General features: G+C 42.6%; 1 protein-coding gene across 3 annotated transcripts; it reads right to left on the minus strand.

Moving 5' to 3' along the window:
• Positions 1–1,959: 1,959 nt before the first annotated feature.
• On the minus strand, positions 1,960–15,837 carry LOC139385122 (BTB/POZ domain-containing protein 9-like). Of its 3 annotated transcripts, none has more exons than XM_071130192.1 (11): positions 15,663–15,837; positions 12,513–12,725; positions 11,443–11,806; positions 10,876–11,146; positions 9,220–9,439; positions 8,741–8,860; positions 8,341–8,450; positions 4,866–5,055; positions 4,599–4,706; positions 3,405–3,483; positions 1,960–2,559 (listed from the first exon to the last, which is right to left on the minus strand). In XM_071130192.1, the coding sequence occupies exons 2-11, from the start codon at positions 12,695–12,697 to the stop codon at positions 2,380–2,382; spliced, it is 1,827 nt and encodes a 608-aa protein (XP_070986293.1). In that variant the 5' UTR covers positions 12,698–12,725; positions 15,663–15,837; the 3' UTR covers positions 1,960–2,379. The 3 variants fall into 3 exon arrangements, with proteins under 3 accessions (XP_070986293.1, XP_070986292.1, XP_070986294.1); XM_071130191.1 differs by having other exon boundaries at positions 3,378–3,483; positions 15,663–15,825; XM_071130193.1 differs by having other exon boundaries at positions 2,486–2,559; positions 3,342–3,483; positions 15,663–15,825.

Raw genomic sequence — 15,837 nt, forward strand, 5'->3', positions numbered from 1 at the left:
TGGATTATTAGGACAATTGGAGGTTTACACAGTTGCAGCTACACTATGCTTAACAGTGCAAATATTATGGTGCAGCTATATGGACACTTAATCATCATTAATCACCACTTTTTCTACACAATTTCGTGATATCCAATTATTAGTTAGTCTTGTCCCATCGCTGCAACTCCCATACGGACTCGGGAGAAATGAAGGTCAAGATCCATGCATCCTCGGAAACACAGCCCTGCTAAGCCTGCTTCTTGACACACTGCTCGCTTAACCCGGAAGCCAGGAGCACCAATGTGTCGGAGGAAACACTGTACAACTGGCGACCGTGTCAGCGTACATGCGCACGGCCCGCCACGGGAGTCGCTAGAGCGCAATGGGACAAGGACATCTCGGCCGGCCAAACCCTCTCCTAACAAGGACGATGCTGGGTCAATTGTGCGCCATCTTATGGGTTTCCCAATCACGGCCGGCAGCGACACACAGCTCGATATTTGTTGATAATACATTCGTCTCATTCGATACTCTGAGGGTTGACCACTTCAGAACTGTGTGATGGCCAATTTACAGAGGAGGAACTTTGAGGCAATTCAATCTTTTCAGTCTGGAAAAACCCCAGGGCTTGAGGTTATACCAGTAGAGGTATATCAGACCTTTTATTATGTACTCAAAGATCCTTTATTAGCATGTTTTAATTATTCCTATAAAAATGGTCGCCTTTCAGGTACTCAACAAGGTGGTCTAATTTCATTATTTTTTAAACAAGTATACAGATTCAGTCCATTTAAACTGGATGCCTCTTACACTTCAATGTTGTGATGCGAAAATCCTGGTGAAATGCATAGTGCATAGAATAAAAAAAGGTTTTACCAGATATTTCTCATCCTGATCAGACAGGCTTTATACATGGAAGATATATTGGAGATAATATACGACAATTACTTGAAACAATTGAACATTATGGAACATCAAAGATACCAGACCTGGTCTTTATAGAAGATTTTGAAAAGGCATTTGATAAAGTATGTCTAGAATGTATATATAAAGGCCTGGAGTACTTTAATTTCAGTGAATCTCTTATACAATGGGTTAAAGTTATGTACATCAACCCCAGATGTAAAATAGTAAATAACGGTTACTTCTCAGAAAGCATTGAGCTTTTAAAACAAGGCTGTCCGTTGTCTCCATATCTATTTATTAAGGCCATTGAAATGCTAGCTATTAAAATGAGATCCAACAAGAACATCAAGGGGTTAGAAATCCAGGGGATGGAGAAAAAAAAAAAAAGTGTCAACGATGACTCAAGTTTTTTTCTTAAATCTGCAATCTGGATCCCTGCAGTCTCATTGAATATCTTGATCACTTTACCAGCATCTCAAGGACTAAACCCTAATTATGATTAGTGTACCATATTAAGTATTGGATCGTTAAAAGAAAATGTTTACACTACCTTGTAGTTTACCAATAAAAATGGGCGGATGGTGAAGTAGACATAGTTGGTATTCACATCTCAGAAAATATGAACACATTAGCCGCTGATAAGCATTCCATTTTTGGGGGGGTAAAATACAAGCAAATATATTGATGTCACAATTTCCTAGAGATTTACACGGTTATCAAAACGGCACACCAGAGTAAGCCTACACGAAACACATTTTAAGTGTTTCTAAAATCCCCCATGGGAAAAATTTATGGTGGAAAAACTATTGGAACAATTTCATTGTTTGACCACTAGGTTAAGACTCATACTGTGGTGCACCGGTCAACTTCTATCACATCTCCACAAGCATAGAGTTACAGAATCAAAAGTAATTTAGTAGGATGCCCACAAGTGCATATGGCATAGAGTCTAGGGGTCCATTCCGAAATGGCCCAAAGCTCACCACCTCCATCTCCCTACCTACCATTTAGGGTTCATCATTTGATCTAAAGTCACGCCCAGTTTGTAAATCTGATTCCATGAAATGTACATTTGATTGCATAAATGCTTTATTAATTCATGCTTGTTATTGAATTCTGTCTTGTCATCAAATCTGAAACACTGGAGTAGAGCGCTAAAATAACAATTGTAGCTTTAGTCTCCAAACACATGGAGAAAGCACTGTAAATGGAGTGAATATGGATGGGATGGTTAAATTGGTCATTAAAATGAAGAATCAGCTGCTTCTTGAAAAGTAAAAAGAAATGTTGAACTTTCCCTTGTCAGGCACAACATCAACATCACATTCAACAACTAGGGTTTAATTTCATATAAATATATATTTATTTCATTTGAGCAGCATATTATGTCGAGTAACATCACAAAAGAAGCTTGTGTGGATTGAGATGCCTAAGGTAATGTCTGTGGTTTTCTCCTGGAGTCTAAGGGGGAGGTTGGGGTTGGCAAACCCCTTAGAGGGGGTGGGAGTGTGAGGACGAGGAGGCAGAGGAAGGCCGGGTGGGGAGTTGGAGCTGGGACTGGGAGGGTGATTGGGGCTGTAGCGGAGGCTGCTGGGACTTAGAGTTCGGGCTGCCCTCTTTGACCTCTGTTTCGAGCTGGGCGGGGCACTCGAAGTGGACGCAGTGGAACACCTGAGGGACAGAGAGAGGTTATAATACAGATTCAAATAATAAATACAGTGCAAGTGCTGTGATTTTCATTATTTCAGAAAGTATATGTTTACATTTAGTTACTTTTACAGCTATGCATGTCTAAGAATATTCAAAGATAAATACACAACGCAGAGGACTTAAGGTCAAGAGGGAATTAATGATCAATGGAAATTGATCTTCTTGTTGTTTTTCTGTAATGGGGAACTGAAGAGTAATGGGTCAGAGACACGGGAGGAATTTCAGTCCGGGACACATGTGGCAAGTTCTTATTGGTTCAAATTGTCTATACATTGAGACTGAAACAGGATACTTGGTATTGGCCCCATTATATTGCAATAAATTCTAATTGGTCAACCACAGGCTAGGGTTGGGTTATAAATTATATCCTGTCACTTTGTTCTGTGGAGGAGAATTGCTGAGGACTTGGAAGAATGACCTACTTTGAAGCATAACTAAGATTTGTTCTCTTTGAATAAACCTATTTTATTCACCTGATTTGCTTTGGGATCTGTTTTATTGAAGAACAACATCAACTGCTTACACATGTTTGATTGTTAAAATGCTTTTCTACATGGTGTGGTCAGACATCATATTCAAATGACCCGAGAAAGAAAGGCAGGTGTGTTACTTTGGATGGATGAAAAATTAGGTAGCATGTAGAAGGGAGAAAGGGTGAGCGAGAAAGAGGGGGAGGAATGGAAGAGGAAAAAAGAAAGGGATGGAAGACAGAAAATAAGGAAAGAGAGACAGCTTTGGGACACCATTAGGGGTGTGTGACTCATCGAGGTTCAGCTCACTTCCCGAGCCTGCTCATCTCTCCCCACCTCGTTGGATGTGTTGTGGGTCCCCACGATGCGCACAAAGGAGGCGGGGTGCTTGTCAAACACCAGCGTCTGCCAAGACCTTCAACACCAAGACAAACAATGTTGATATTCTTTTGTCCTCCAAGGAGGATGGGCCAATTAATAAATAAAAAGTTGATATTTCTATGGTTATGTCCCTAATTGCTCTCCATTCCTTACAGGACCTGTTGGAAATAGGATGCCATTTGGGATGCATGCCATCATATTGTATTTGACAAAGTGTCCAATAAATTAGAGCAGAGTAGTTGGATTTTGAACAATGTAAACAAAAAGCTTAGTCCTTAAATATATAGTGAGTCAGTGAGTGACATTGTTGTCTTTTCTTGTTAAATTCTAGAGTTATTTTATTTTTTATTTAACTAGGCAAGTCAGTTAAGAACAAATTCTTAATTTCAATGACGGCCTAGGAAGGGTAGCCTAGTGGTTAGAGCAGTGGGTTAATTGCCTTGTTCAGGGGCAGAACGACAGATTTTTACCTTGTCAGCACAGGAATTCGATCTTGCAACCTTCCGGTTACTAGTCCAAAGCTCTAACCACTAGGCTACCCTGCCACCCCGATCTGACCAACAGATCTTTAGTTTGATCGATATGGTCATAAGCTTAAGTGGCTGTCTTTTTTTTTTTTACGGCCAATCTAAAATTGTTAGATAAAATGCTACTCCTGCAACATTTAAGTAGTTGTAGAGCAGCCAAAACCTTGACAACCAAAAAGTAGGCTTGTGACAAGTATCATGATACTCAGAAAAAGTGTGGCAAGGAAACCAAACATGAAGAGGTCATACATTATTTTTTAAACATGAAGCAGATTTAAAATTTCTAGTTTCTAATGTTGGAAACTAACATTATGTTGAGTGACGTGTTTACTGTCTAAGCTATAGCACATACCATTTGACATAAAGCAGGTTTTTAAAGGACCAAATAGTTTGGTCTGCTTAGAGTTCTTTTTTTGTCACAAAAACAGGGATTTGCACAACCCTATTAAAAAAGGCTCCATTCTTGTTCCTTGTCCATGTTTCCCTACAGTGGAAACTTACAATTTACAGTTGTCCACAAAAAATAAAATAAATAAATAAACAGTAAGCAAATAACAGAGACCAGCAGAGAAGAGAGGGACAAGAGAAGAATACGTTGAAACAGGGGGATTCACATTCTCACCTGCAAGCCACTTTGGTACGGTCCACCACCTTGGTCCACTGCTGCTGGTTGGTGGACAGCTCGATGTAGTAACTGTAACTGCGGTTATCACAGTCCCAGAGCAGCAGTCTGTCCAGAAACACACACAAACCATTGGACTGATGCTGAGGGCAGGGTCTCGGTCACTCCCCCAACCTGAGCTGGATGACAATGGCATCAACTCTGGCTAAAGTAGTGCACTGTATTAGTGCACTATATAGGGTGCAATTTCAGGCACAGCGCCCTTACCTGAGTGAGCCCAACATGTAGGGCTGGGCCAGTTGGATGACGATGGCCCCTGAGCCTAGCTGGTGGCAGGTGTAGCCCGAGTCCCAGTCGTAGTTGGAGGTGTCCCCGTTGAGCAGGGCGTTGCGGCTCCGGCTCACACCCTCGATCACACTGGCCCCGCATGCGATGGTTGCCACGTTACGGTCGGGGACTTGAATAGGGGGTGTTGAGGGAATGGTGAGTGAGGATTTGGCTAGTAGCTTAATCACAAAAGAGGTTTCTTACAAGAAAATCAACTGGGGTCTGGAAAACTGGGATTAAGTCAAGTACTGGAAATTCCCAAAGTAAAAGTATGAGTGGTGATATTGAATCTATTTTAGCCTTGTAGATCATAAGGAATAAGATAGACAAGGAGGACCAGATCCTTGATCAGCACTCCAACGGAGACCTTTTGAATACATGTGCTGACTAGAAACATGCTTCAGTATTTGTGCTTTTTAATCCAGGAATAGGCTCAAAATATACAGAACAAAAATATAAATGCAACATGTAAAGTGTTGTTCCCATGGTTTCATGAGCTGAAATAAAAGATCACAGAAATCTTTCATTCGCACAAGCTCAGCTCACACAAATTTGTTCACATCCCTGATCATGACGTTGGCCTGTGGGTAAGGTTAATGACCCCCCCCCCATAAATACCTTTCTCCCTTCCCTCTCTCTTGACTCTACAGAGGGACTCTTGAATCGCCTTTGTTAAACAGAGTCTGGGAAAATCAAACAAGTGGAGGGAAAGGAACCATATTTCAGTAATAATACCAGTTGAAAATATGCGTTGGTACTTAATGAATATGATGTCAGTTCGGGTGTCATCTGAGACATTATGACTGATGACAGGATGACCTAAACTGTATCTGGGAAAGTCGACACATTATAGTTATCAGATTCACATGGAATTGTTGTGCAATTCAAATGTTTAAATATAAAATTATTGGTGAAAAGATTAAATGTAATTTTAGCTTCCAAATGAGAGATTGGGTTTTCATAAGGTTACTGCTCTGCTCAAATCAGTGGCCCTCCCCTGTGAAGAGACATGGGCTATAAACTATGAAACACACCCTTCTCCCACCACTATATAAAACCTTGACGAAAATGTAACCTCCTGTTCCGGGTACATTAAGATGACGTTCCGACGTCAGAAGGATTCAGATAGGTACTACAGAATGAAGCCAACCTCAGCGTGAGCTTTGGTTGCAAATGGTATGAACTTTGAACTCTTATTCGCTACAGAAGTGATACCTCCTAGCCGTTGAGTTAGCAGCGGCCGCTGTAAACGTGGGCTAGGAGAGGACAGAGTATCCCGTCTACCACACAACGACGACACTACAACGTATCCCATTTCCCACCAGACACTCTTCAAAGGACTCTGTTGGGCAACACGGCCTTCCATCTACCGCCAAACTATTGAAGCGCAGCTCAGAGTAAATCTTTTTTGCATTTTCCTTTTCCAAATGGACAGTAATTTAGAATGCATAAGATACTGTATTTACGATAGCATGGCTTCTTCCTTTGTTCCTCAAGTCTTCCTGCTCTTTCACTCAAACCCAGCCCCCTTTTCTTTGTGTAACCAGCTGTCATATCTGTTCTGTCCGCTAGAGACGTTTTCCTTTATGCCATAATTTGTAATCAAGGTAAGATTAATTCTGTGTATATGAAATTCTGTGTGATTAGTTAGGTATTTAGTAAATAAATAATTAAACCCAATTTTGTATTGCTGATTCAACTTGTTAGCCAGGGTTCGTGAAGATAACCAAGAATGTACAGCTTTCAGAAGAGACTGAAATAAGGTGACGATTAATATTGACTGCTATTGATGTAACATATTACTAGGTCTTTAAGAGTATATTCGGAAGATAACAGCTCTATAAACACTCTTTCGTGGTGCCCCGACTTTCTAGTTAATTACATTTACATGATTAGCTCAATCAGGTAACATTAATTACAGAGAAAGGATTTTATAGAATAGCATGTCATATCACTTAATCCGGCATAGCCAAAGACACGACACCTGCTATTGAGCATTTCTCCTTTGCCAAGATAATCCATCCACCTGACTGGTGTGGCATATCAAGAAGCTGATTAAACAGCATGATCAACACAGGTGCACCTTGTGCGGGGACAATAAAAGGCCACTAAAATTTGCAGTTTTGTCACAATGACAGATGCCTCAAGTTGAGGGAGTGTGCAATTGGCACGCTGACTGGAGGAATATCCACCAAAGCTGTTGCCAGAGAACTGAATGTTCATTTTGCTACCAATACACCACCACCAATGTTGTTTTAGAGAATTTGGCAGTACGTTCAACCAACCTCACAACTGTAGACCACGTGTAACCACACCAGTCCAGGACATCCACATCAGGCTTCTTCACCTGCGGAATCGTCTCTAAACAGCCACCCGGACAGCTAATGAAAATGTGGGTTTGCACAACCGAAGACGTTCTTCACAAATTGTCAGAAACAGTGTCAGGGAAGTTTATCAGCGTGCTCGTCGTTCTTCACCAGGGTCTTGACCCGACTGCAGTTCGGCGTGATGACTGACTTCAGAGGGCAAATGCTCACCTTCGATGGCCACTGGCACACTGGAGAAGTGCGTTCTTCATGGATGAATCCCGGTTTCAACTGTACCAGGCAGATGGCAGAAAGCGTGTAAGGCGTTGTGTTGGAGATCGGTTTTCTGATGTCAACATTGTGAACAGACAACCAACGGACAGACAACGAACACAATTTAATTTTAGCGATGGCAATTTGAATTCACAGAGATACCGTGATGAGATCCTGAGGCCCATTGTCGTGCCAGTCATCCGCCGTCATCACCTCATGTTACAGCACGATAATGCATGGCCCCATGTTGCAAGGATCTATACACAATTCCTGGAAGCTGAAAATATCCCAGTTTTTCCATGGCCTGCATACTCACCAGACATGTCACCCATTGAGCATGTTTGTGGTGCTCTGGATCGACGTGTACGACAGCGTGTTCCAGATCCTGACAATATCCAGCAACTTCATACAGGCATTGAAGAGTAGTGAGACAACATTCCACAATCAACAGCCTGATCAACTCTATGCGAAGGAGATGTGTCGTGCTGCATGAGGCACATGGTGGTCACACCAGATATTGACTGGCTTTCTGATCCACGCCCCTACCTTTTTTCTGGTATCTGTGACCAAAATATACATATCTGTAGTCCCAGTCAACTGATATCCATAGATTAAGGCCTAATTTATTTATTTCAATAAACTGATTTTATTTTATGTACTGTTGCATTTATATTTTTGTTTCCATATAGGTTCAGTAAACCAGCCCTTAGTATCTCTATGGACATTCAGTATTGGCATACTAAACAAAGAAAACTGATCTGGGAACATATTTCACCCAATCCCTAATAGAAAAGCTATGAAAATATCCCCAAGAACTGACAGAAAAACATCCTTACCCAGGAGTCCTTTCTCCAGAATGTATCGTCGCTGTGTGAACATGCACTCAAAGGCCACCAGGTGGAACACCTTGTTCACGGTGTTGTGTGTCCCCACAATGCGTACATACCTGTGAGACAAAACAAAACAGCTCATGAGACAAGTAGCCGAATTGTATGAATGTAAAGATACCATATCACACTAGTCTATAGGTGCATTATTATGCTAGACCGTCATATTTAACCAAATACATCCACAGTTGTCATTTTACCCCCATTGAAAAATGTAAACTTCATTCATTTAACCAGGCAACTCCCTTCAATACCAATTCTTATTTACAAGGATTTTCAAAATTCTCATTTATAATAGAGGGGTAAGCAAGTTTTTGCTTTGCGGTTTGGTCTCTGTGTGTTAGTTTACCTGCAGACACGCGCTGTGAAGAATAGACTCTGCCAGGAACGACAGAGAAACTTGGAGTGGTCCACTACACGCACCCAGTCCAGCTCATCCATAGACACCTCCACATAGTAAGAGTACGACCTAAATAGAGAGAAAGAGTGATGTACACTATCACAAATCCATGCTTAGGGTCATACTAATTTCTTGACACAATCCAACAGATGCATTAATATATGGAAACAGAATCTATCAAAATCTATTTCAAAAAAGAAAATGCAAGCAGAATTGTGAACATTCAGACTGCCTAACATGAATGAAGAATTTCACCCAGGTTTGAAAGGTGTTACGGGGTTCTCTTTTGCAGTTGCAATGCAAAGATCAGATCTCAAATTGGCTGAAGTGTTTGTCTAAGGAACCCCAATAATATCATCATGGAGATGTGCAATTACAAGAAGAAAAATAAGAAACCGTCACCACCAACAATTTGTCAATGGTGTTACCTGCTGTCGCGGTCCCACAGCAACAGGCGTACGTGGTTGACAATGTAGGGTTGGCCCAGCTTGACTTGGATGCCTGCTCGCCCGTCCTCCTCGATGGGGTGCCGGGAGAAGCCGTGGTCCAGGTCATAGTTCTGCGTGTCTCCGTCCAGCAGCGCCGACTTCAGCTCGCCCTTCACCACCTGGGCACCGTGCTTCATGGTGGCAATGTTCTCCTCAGGGACTGGTGGGGGAAGGGGGGGGGGGTCAAGGGGCACCGTTTAGGTCACTTTTGGGATCAGCTAGTGGTGTATTCAAAAGCATTAGAAAGAGGTGAAAGGGGAAGCATAACCCCATCCTCACAGAGGATACCATCAGTTACCATTACTATTTGCTCAAAAAATGCTACCCAGTTAATGCTCTTCACATTTACTAATCATTCTCTATCTATACTGAAATAAAAGATCCCATAAATGTCCTATACACACAAAAAGCTTTTTGCAACTATTTTTCCCCCCACAAAATTGTTTATGTCCCTGTTAGTGAGCATTTCTCCTTTGCCAAGATAAACCATCCACCTTACTGGTGTGGTATATCAAGAAGCTGATTAAACAGCATGATCATTACAGGTAAACCTTGTGCTGGGGGACAATAAAAGGACACTAAAAATGTGCAGTTTTGTCATACAACACCACAGATGTCTCAAGTTGAGCGAGGACGAAAATTGGCATGGTGACTGCAGGAATATCCACCAGAGCCATTGCCAAATAATTGAATGTTTATTTCTCTTCCATAAGCCCCCACCAACATCATTGTAGAGAATTTGGCCGTACGGTCAACCAGCCTCACAACCTCAGACCACGTGTTACCGCACCAGCCCAGGACCACATTCGGCTTCTTCACCTGCGGGATCATCTGAGACCAGCCACCCAGACAGCTGATGAAACTGTGGGTTTACACAACCAAAGAATTTCTGCACAAACTGTCTTAAACCATCTCAGGGAAGCTCATCTGCGTGCTCGTAGTCTTCACCAGGGTCCTGAACTGACTGCAGTTCGGCAACTTCCGTGGGCAAATGCTCACTGTCGATGGCTACTGGAGAAGTGTGCTCTTCACGGATGAATCCCAGTTTCCACTGTATCGGGCAGATGGCGTGTATGGTGTTGTGTGGGCGAGTGGTTTGCTGATGTCAACATTGTAAACAAAGTGCCCCATGGTGGCAGTGGTGTTATAGCATGGGCAGGCATAAGCTACAGACAACGAACACAATTGCATTGGGAGTGGGACAACATTCCACAGGCCACAACCACCAAACCACCTGAGCAACTATACGCGAAGGAGATGCATCGTGCTGCATGAGGTAAATGGTGGTCACACCAGATACCAACTGGTTCTGATCTACGCCCCTACCTTTTTTTTTTAAGGCATCTGTGACCAACAAATGTATATCTGTATTCCCAGTCATGTGAAATCCATAGATTAGGGCCTAATGAATTTATTTCAAATTGACTGATTTCCTAATATGAACTGTAACTCAATAAAATCTTTGAAATTGTTACATGTTACATTTTAATTTTTGTTCAGTGTAATTTCAACAAGTAGACACACCACCACAGTTTTGTCAAAGATTGATGTCCACGTTTAATAGTGTTATTATGGCTATTATGACCAGTTACTCACTGAGCATGCCTCGGTAGTTAAGGTCCATGTCGCGGCTCTCCGAGCGCGTCTGAATGGCGTCGAGCAAGTTGTCGGGACTGAGGAGGCCAGAGGGCCGCACCACATTTAGCATCTCCATCAGGCTCATGAGGGGCAGGCGCACTGCCGACATCACTTCCTGCGCTGCCACCTCGTTGTTACAGTTGTGCCGGCACCAGCGGCACAGCGCCTGGAAGATCTCCCGCTCGGTGGCGGCAAACGAGTCCCGCTGCACCACAGCCAGAAGAGCAGTCTGCAGAGGGAGAGAAAGGACATGGACCCTTTTCATCTAAATCCATCAAAATATGCTTTCATCCATCCACCATAACATAGTGTCAACTTTTATCCATCCATGCATCATACTTTCATCCATCCAAACATACCGTCATCATAACTTCTTTCAACTGTTCGTTTGTCCAGCCATCCATCTCATCATACCTTTAAGTTCTTTCCATACAGCTTTACCTTTTATCCATCTATCCATATACAGCACTTTATTACTAGGTATTTGCATATCACCCTTCCCTTCCACGTTTGCCACTGTCTCACCTTAGAGAGAGTGAGGAAGCAGTCTGATGCCAGCACATCGGGCGCCTGCCGGTCCATGTAGGCGCAGCACGCCTGCGCCAGGCCCCCCAGGCAGTAGAGGCTGGCCACATCGTACACCAAGCATACATTCTGCGTGTGCAGCACCGTGCGCAGAAACTCACAGGTGCTGTCCTCTAGTGGCTGGAGGCCGTAGCGGTGCGCCAGGCCCAGGAAGTCCAGTAAAACGTCCTCGCGGGCCGTACTCAGGCTCGCCCGGCCCGTGTACAGGTACTGCAGGAGCATGGAGAATGCCTCAACCTGAGTGTCCTCCAGAGGCACCTCGGCCTGGGGCTGGGACTCCTTCATGCCATTAAAGAGCATGGCTCTGTGGAGGGATGGAGGAATGCTTGTCAGGTTTGTGTAAAGAAGGGGTTGGGAGCACCTTCAACCTGAAGAGCTATGGGAGGATTTCAACCCAGCACTGCAGCACCTGATTCAAATAGGCTAGTTGGGTCAATCTCGAATGGATACATTGGTTATGATACAAGGACCAGTGTCATGTTCCTTAGGCACCAAACAAACAGGGAGGGATTACCTTGACCAATTGGCTAGAATGCGCTAATCTTCGTGCCCTAAATAAACGCGACCCAGCCTTGCCTACTCATGGTTTAGACTTCAGAGACAGTTACTAAAGTAACCTGTAGTCACTAGTAGGGTTGGCACAATTACCGTATAACTGTGTTACCAACGATTATGGATGAAGACCGTCATGAAAACAAAATAAGCCTCATAACAACTGACAAAGCAGACAGCCATGATTTGTGTGGTTGAGTCAGTTTCTGCTGGAACATGGTCTCTACACTAACATGGACATGAAACATTGTTGCTCCTAGCTGAAACATGCCAGATGTTGTAGCAAACAAGTCTTTGGTTGCCTAGGCATCGCCCCTCTCCTACAGCAGCACATGCAGTCATGAACAGAGGAAAGGATAAAATGTGAGTCTTTAAAAAAATAACTCGTTAAAAACGTATTAAGGTAACCGCAGTAATTTGGCTGACCAATAACAGTCCCAGCCCTAGTTACTAGTTACCTGAAATATTGGCACCGTGACGCCAAGATGACCCGGTGGGCAGGGAAGCGCTTCCCCTCGACAACAAAGGTGACATCACTGTACTCCTCGCCAGACACCAGAGCGCCCAGGTGCTCCGACAGCAGGTGCAGGTGGTCTATCTCTGAAACCGAAGTCAGTGACCGCAGGGGGTGGCTGTTACTCATGGCACACAGCAAGACGGCACCGTCACATCTGGAGAGAGAGAGAGAGGAGTAATTTTACATTCACTGCTTATTTTTCAATGAATTTCAGTTTAAATCAAAGCCAAGTCACGTGACTAAGTGGGTTAGAGAATGTTATTGAACACATTCTTGGCATTGGTATCTGAGATATGCCTATAGGCGATCAGAATTCTTGAATGAGTCACTGATTAATCAGAACCACAACTGCAATTTGGATTTCATGCACAGTATGGTCATTTCCTGAAAAGTAACAATTAGGTTAGGTTAATCTAGGCCTATAAGACACCACCTTTACTAATTAAAGTGTGTCAAGGGCTCCAAAAGGTCCGTCTCAAGACAAGAAAGTAACATTGTTATTGAGGAAGTAGCTGCCATTAATAAAATTCACTTGTCAAACGTACAGTAGGTCATGCTATTCGTGCAGTCCAAGTTCTGATCATTTGGCAATGAAACTAGGGGTGTGAGATGGCAATGATGACAAAGGTTTACTGTATGTTCTCCATCAGATAGCTATCACAGCCATACCACAGATAGATCCTGTGAAATGTCTCTCATTGCTCCATAACTAAAGCATCCGGTTGGAGTTTCCACTCACTACCAAATATGGTGATGCAAAGAAGCCCAGTGGGCAGCAAGTGGGAGAAGATGGAGCAAGATAGATTTCGGCCAATATTCTGCCAATTTTCTCATCGATTAAACATTTAATCTCCATACAGTTTTCTGTTTTCCAAAACCAAAATCTGTAACAAACAGAGTGGACTGCGTTTTGTAAACTTTACCCATTGCCAAAGTTTAAAAAAAATTGAGTTTAGAAGGAGTGCATGGCTAATTGAGTTATTGCACACGTGCACTTCAGAGTAGGCGTTCCCTAACAGAAATATGCAAATAAATGCAAGAACACACCAATAGGATCCCACTAGCTCGTGCTTGGCTCTGCCCACTATGATTAATTTGCTACCATTGGAAACAACAGGCTATGTGGTCTATCACTTTGACCATACCAACTGTTAAGCTAACTAGATATCAAATTGTTGACATCAACATTACATTAGCTACCCAACACTGTACTAGAACACTTGTACTAGCTAGCTGTTTTTTGTTGTTGTATTGAGTCACACGAACATTGTGCAAAACACCACACAACAAAAGCATAAAACCAGAGACACACAAAAAAGCATTTTACACTATAGACAAGTTACATTGACAAACACTAGATACTTTGATAATTTGCTATTTATACCTATTAGGGATGTTTTATAATATATTAAAATCAATGAGAAGAAAAATATTTCACTTTTTTTTTCTCCACCCTTTAAGTTAATTGTATGCATGAAAAGATTAGGAGACAGATTAAAGAAGGATTTTTAAGACTCAAGACGAGACATGGATTATGTGTGTGCCATTCAGAGGGGGAAAAATATTTAAGTGCTTTTGAAAGGGGTGTGGTAGTAGGTGCCAGGCACACAAGTTTGTGTCAAGAACTGTGACACTGCTGGATTTTTCATTCTCAACAGTTTCCCGTGTGTATCAAGAATGGTCCACCACCCAAAGGACATCCAGCCAAGTTGACACAACTGTGGCGTCAACATGGGCCAGCATCCCTATGAAGTGCTTTTGACACCTTGTAGAGTCCATAGCCCATCGAATTGAGACCGTTCTGAGGGCAAAAGGGAAGGTAATTCTTTATGTTTTGTACACTCAGTGTATTACACATTGTCTATCAGGAATATCAATAACCACTGTCCTTTAGTATCTGCTTTAGACACTAAAACGTTGCCTTTCAAATTGTGGGCTAGAATGGCAACCCCCGCTGAATCAAGAGAGCCGTTCGCTAACCAGGTCATTGACATTTCCAAAAAGTATTGTCTTCCGAGCATGAATTGCGTCTCTTGTACAAAAATAAGATCCGCATCGCAGTCTTTCCAAAATAGAAAACAGTAAACAGCTTCAAATCCATTAAGTCAAATAAAATAATAGAAAGTAAAAACTTCTCTGTGAAGTTGAAGTGATTCAACGGGTTACAACAAAAACTCTCGAAACGGGATGCAAACAGGATTATCACCGAGCGGGACCATTTATTTTATTGACCTCCAAGGAGATGGCAACATCCACAGCATTATCCATGTACTTCTTTCAAAGCTCAGGTGCCACATTCAGGCTGATATCACCTTTACATTTTCGTTGGTCTCTTCTGGAACCCCGTTTGTTGATAACTTGAATCTCGCTAAATGCAACATTCACAGACGCATAATGCGTTCTCCCTCACCATATTCTCCAGGTTGTCAGCCCTCTCGTCGATTTTAACCGAGTAATTCCTTGGATGATGTAAACATGCAGATCATAAAGAGCGATATCATTTCGCTTCATCTTGTGGGCAGGGCTTTATTTGGGTCTGCGATATCCGAGTCACTCAAAACCCCTTCCGCATCAGTAAGCAGCATGTCGTCCTCAGATGAGTCAGAGCCAAGGGGATGGCTGTCGAGTAATCTGTTCAGTAACTAGCTAACGTTTCAATTCTTCACAGCATCCTTGTGGCTAGCTCAGCCTTCTTTACATTTTCCTCTTGCGACACGTTAGAAGGTTCTTTCGACTAATGGAGGAATTATTTTATAGTCCTAGTTTTAAACAGTTTTTTCATGGCTTCTAAAAAAGTTAGAAGGATATTAAAGTTTAAATTAGGCGAACACGGTTGAAGCGACCGCACTTGTCGCCATCTTGACGTTAGTCACCACATAGTTAGTACAACTGAGGTTGCTTCCAGCTAACGTTAATTGGCCAGTTTATTTATCTCACTGACATTTGCGTGTAGTTCAATCACTGACACTATTAAATAGCCATACGCCGCGGGAGGCTTATCGACGTAAATAAGTTCCCAGCGTTAGCCAGCTAGCTCTGGTTAGCTAGCTTGCTCTGCTAACGTAACTAGCAAATAAATCGATTTCCTTACCTGAGCTGAAGTCGTTATCTTGTCTGCCCCTTTCAAGTAACAGCACCTTCTTTTAGCAAACCTGAACACTGTCAGTGGCAAAAGTCAAATAACATAGATGCAATATCAAGCACAGGGATTTCAGTTGCAAACAAGTAGCTATGGATGCTAACCGGATGTTGTTAAGTAATGAAAT

Source organism: Oncorhynchus clarkii, chromosome 26 (assembly GCF_045791955.1).
Source record: "Oncorhynchus clarkii lewisi isolate Uvic-CL-2024 chromosome 26, UVic_Ocla_1.0, whole genome shotgun sequence".
In the NCBI taxonomy this organism is placed as follows: Eukaryota; Metazoa; Chordata; class Actinopteri; order Salmoniformes; family Salmonidae; genus Oncorhynchus; species Oncorhynchus clarkii.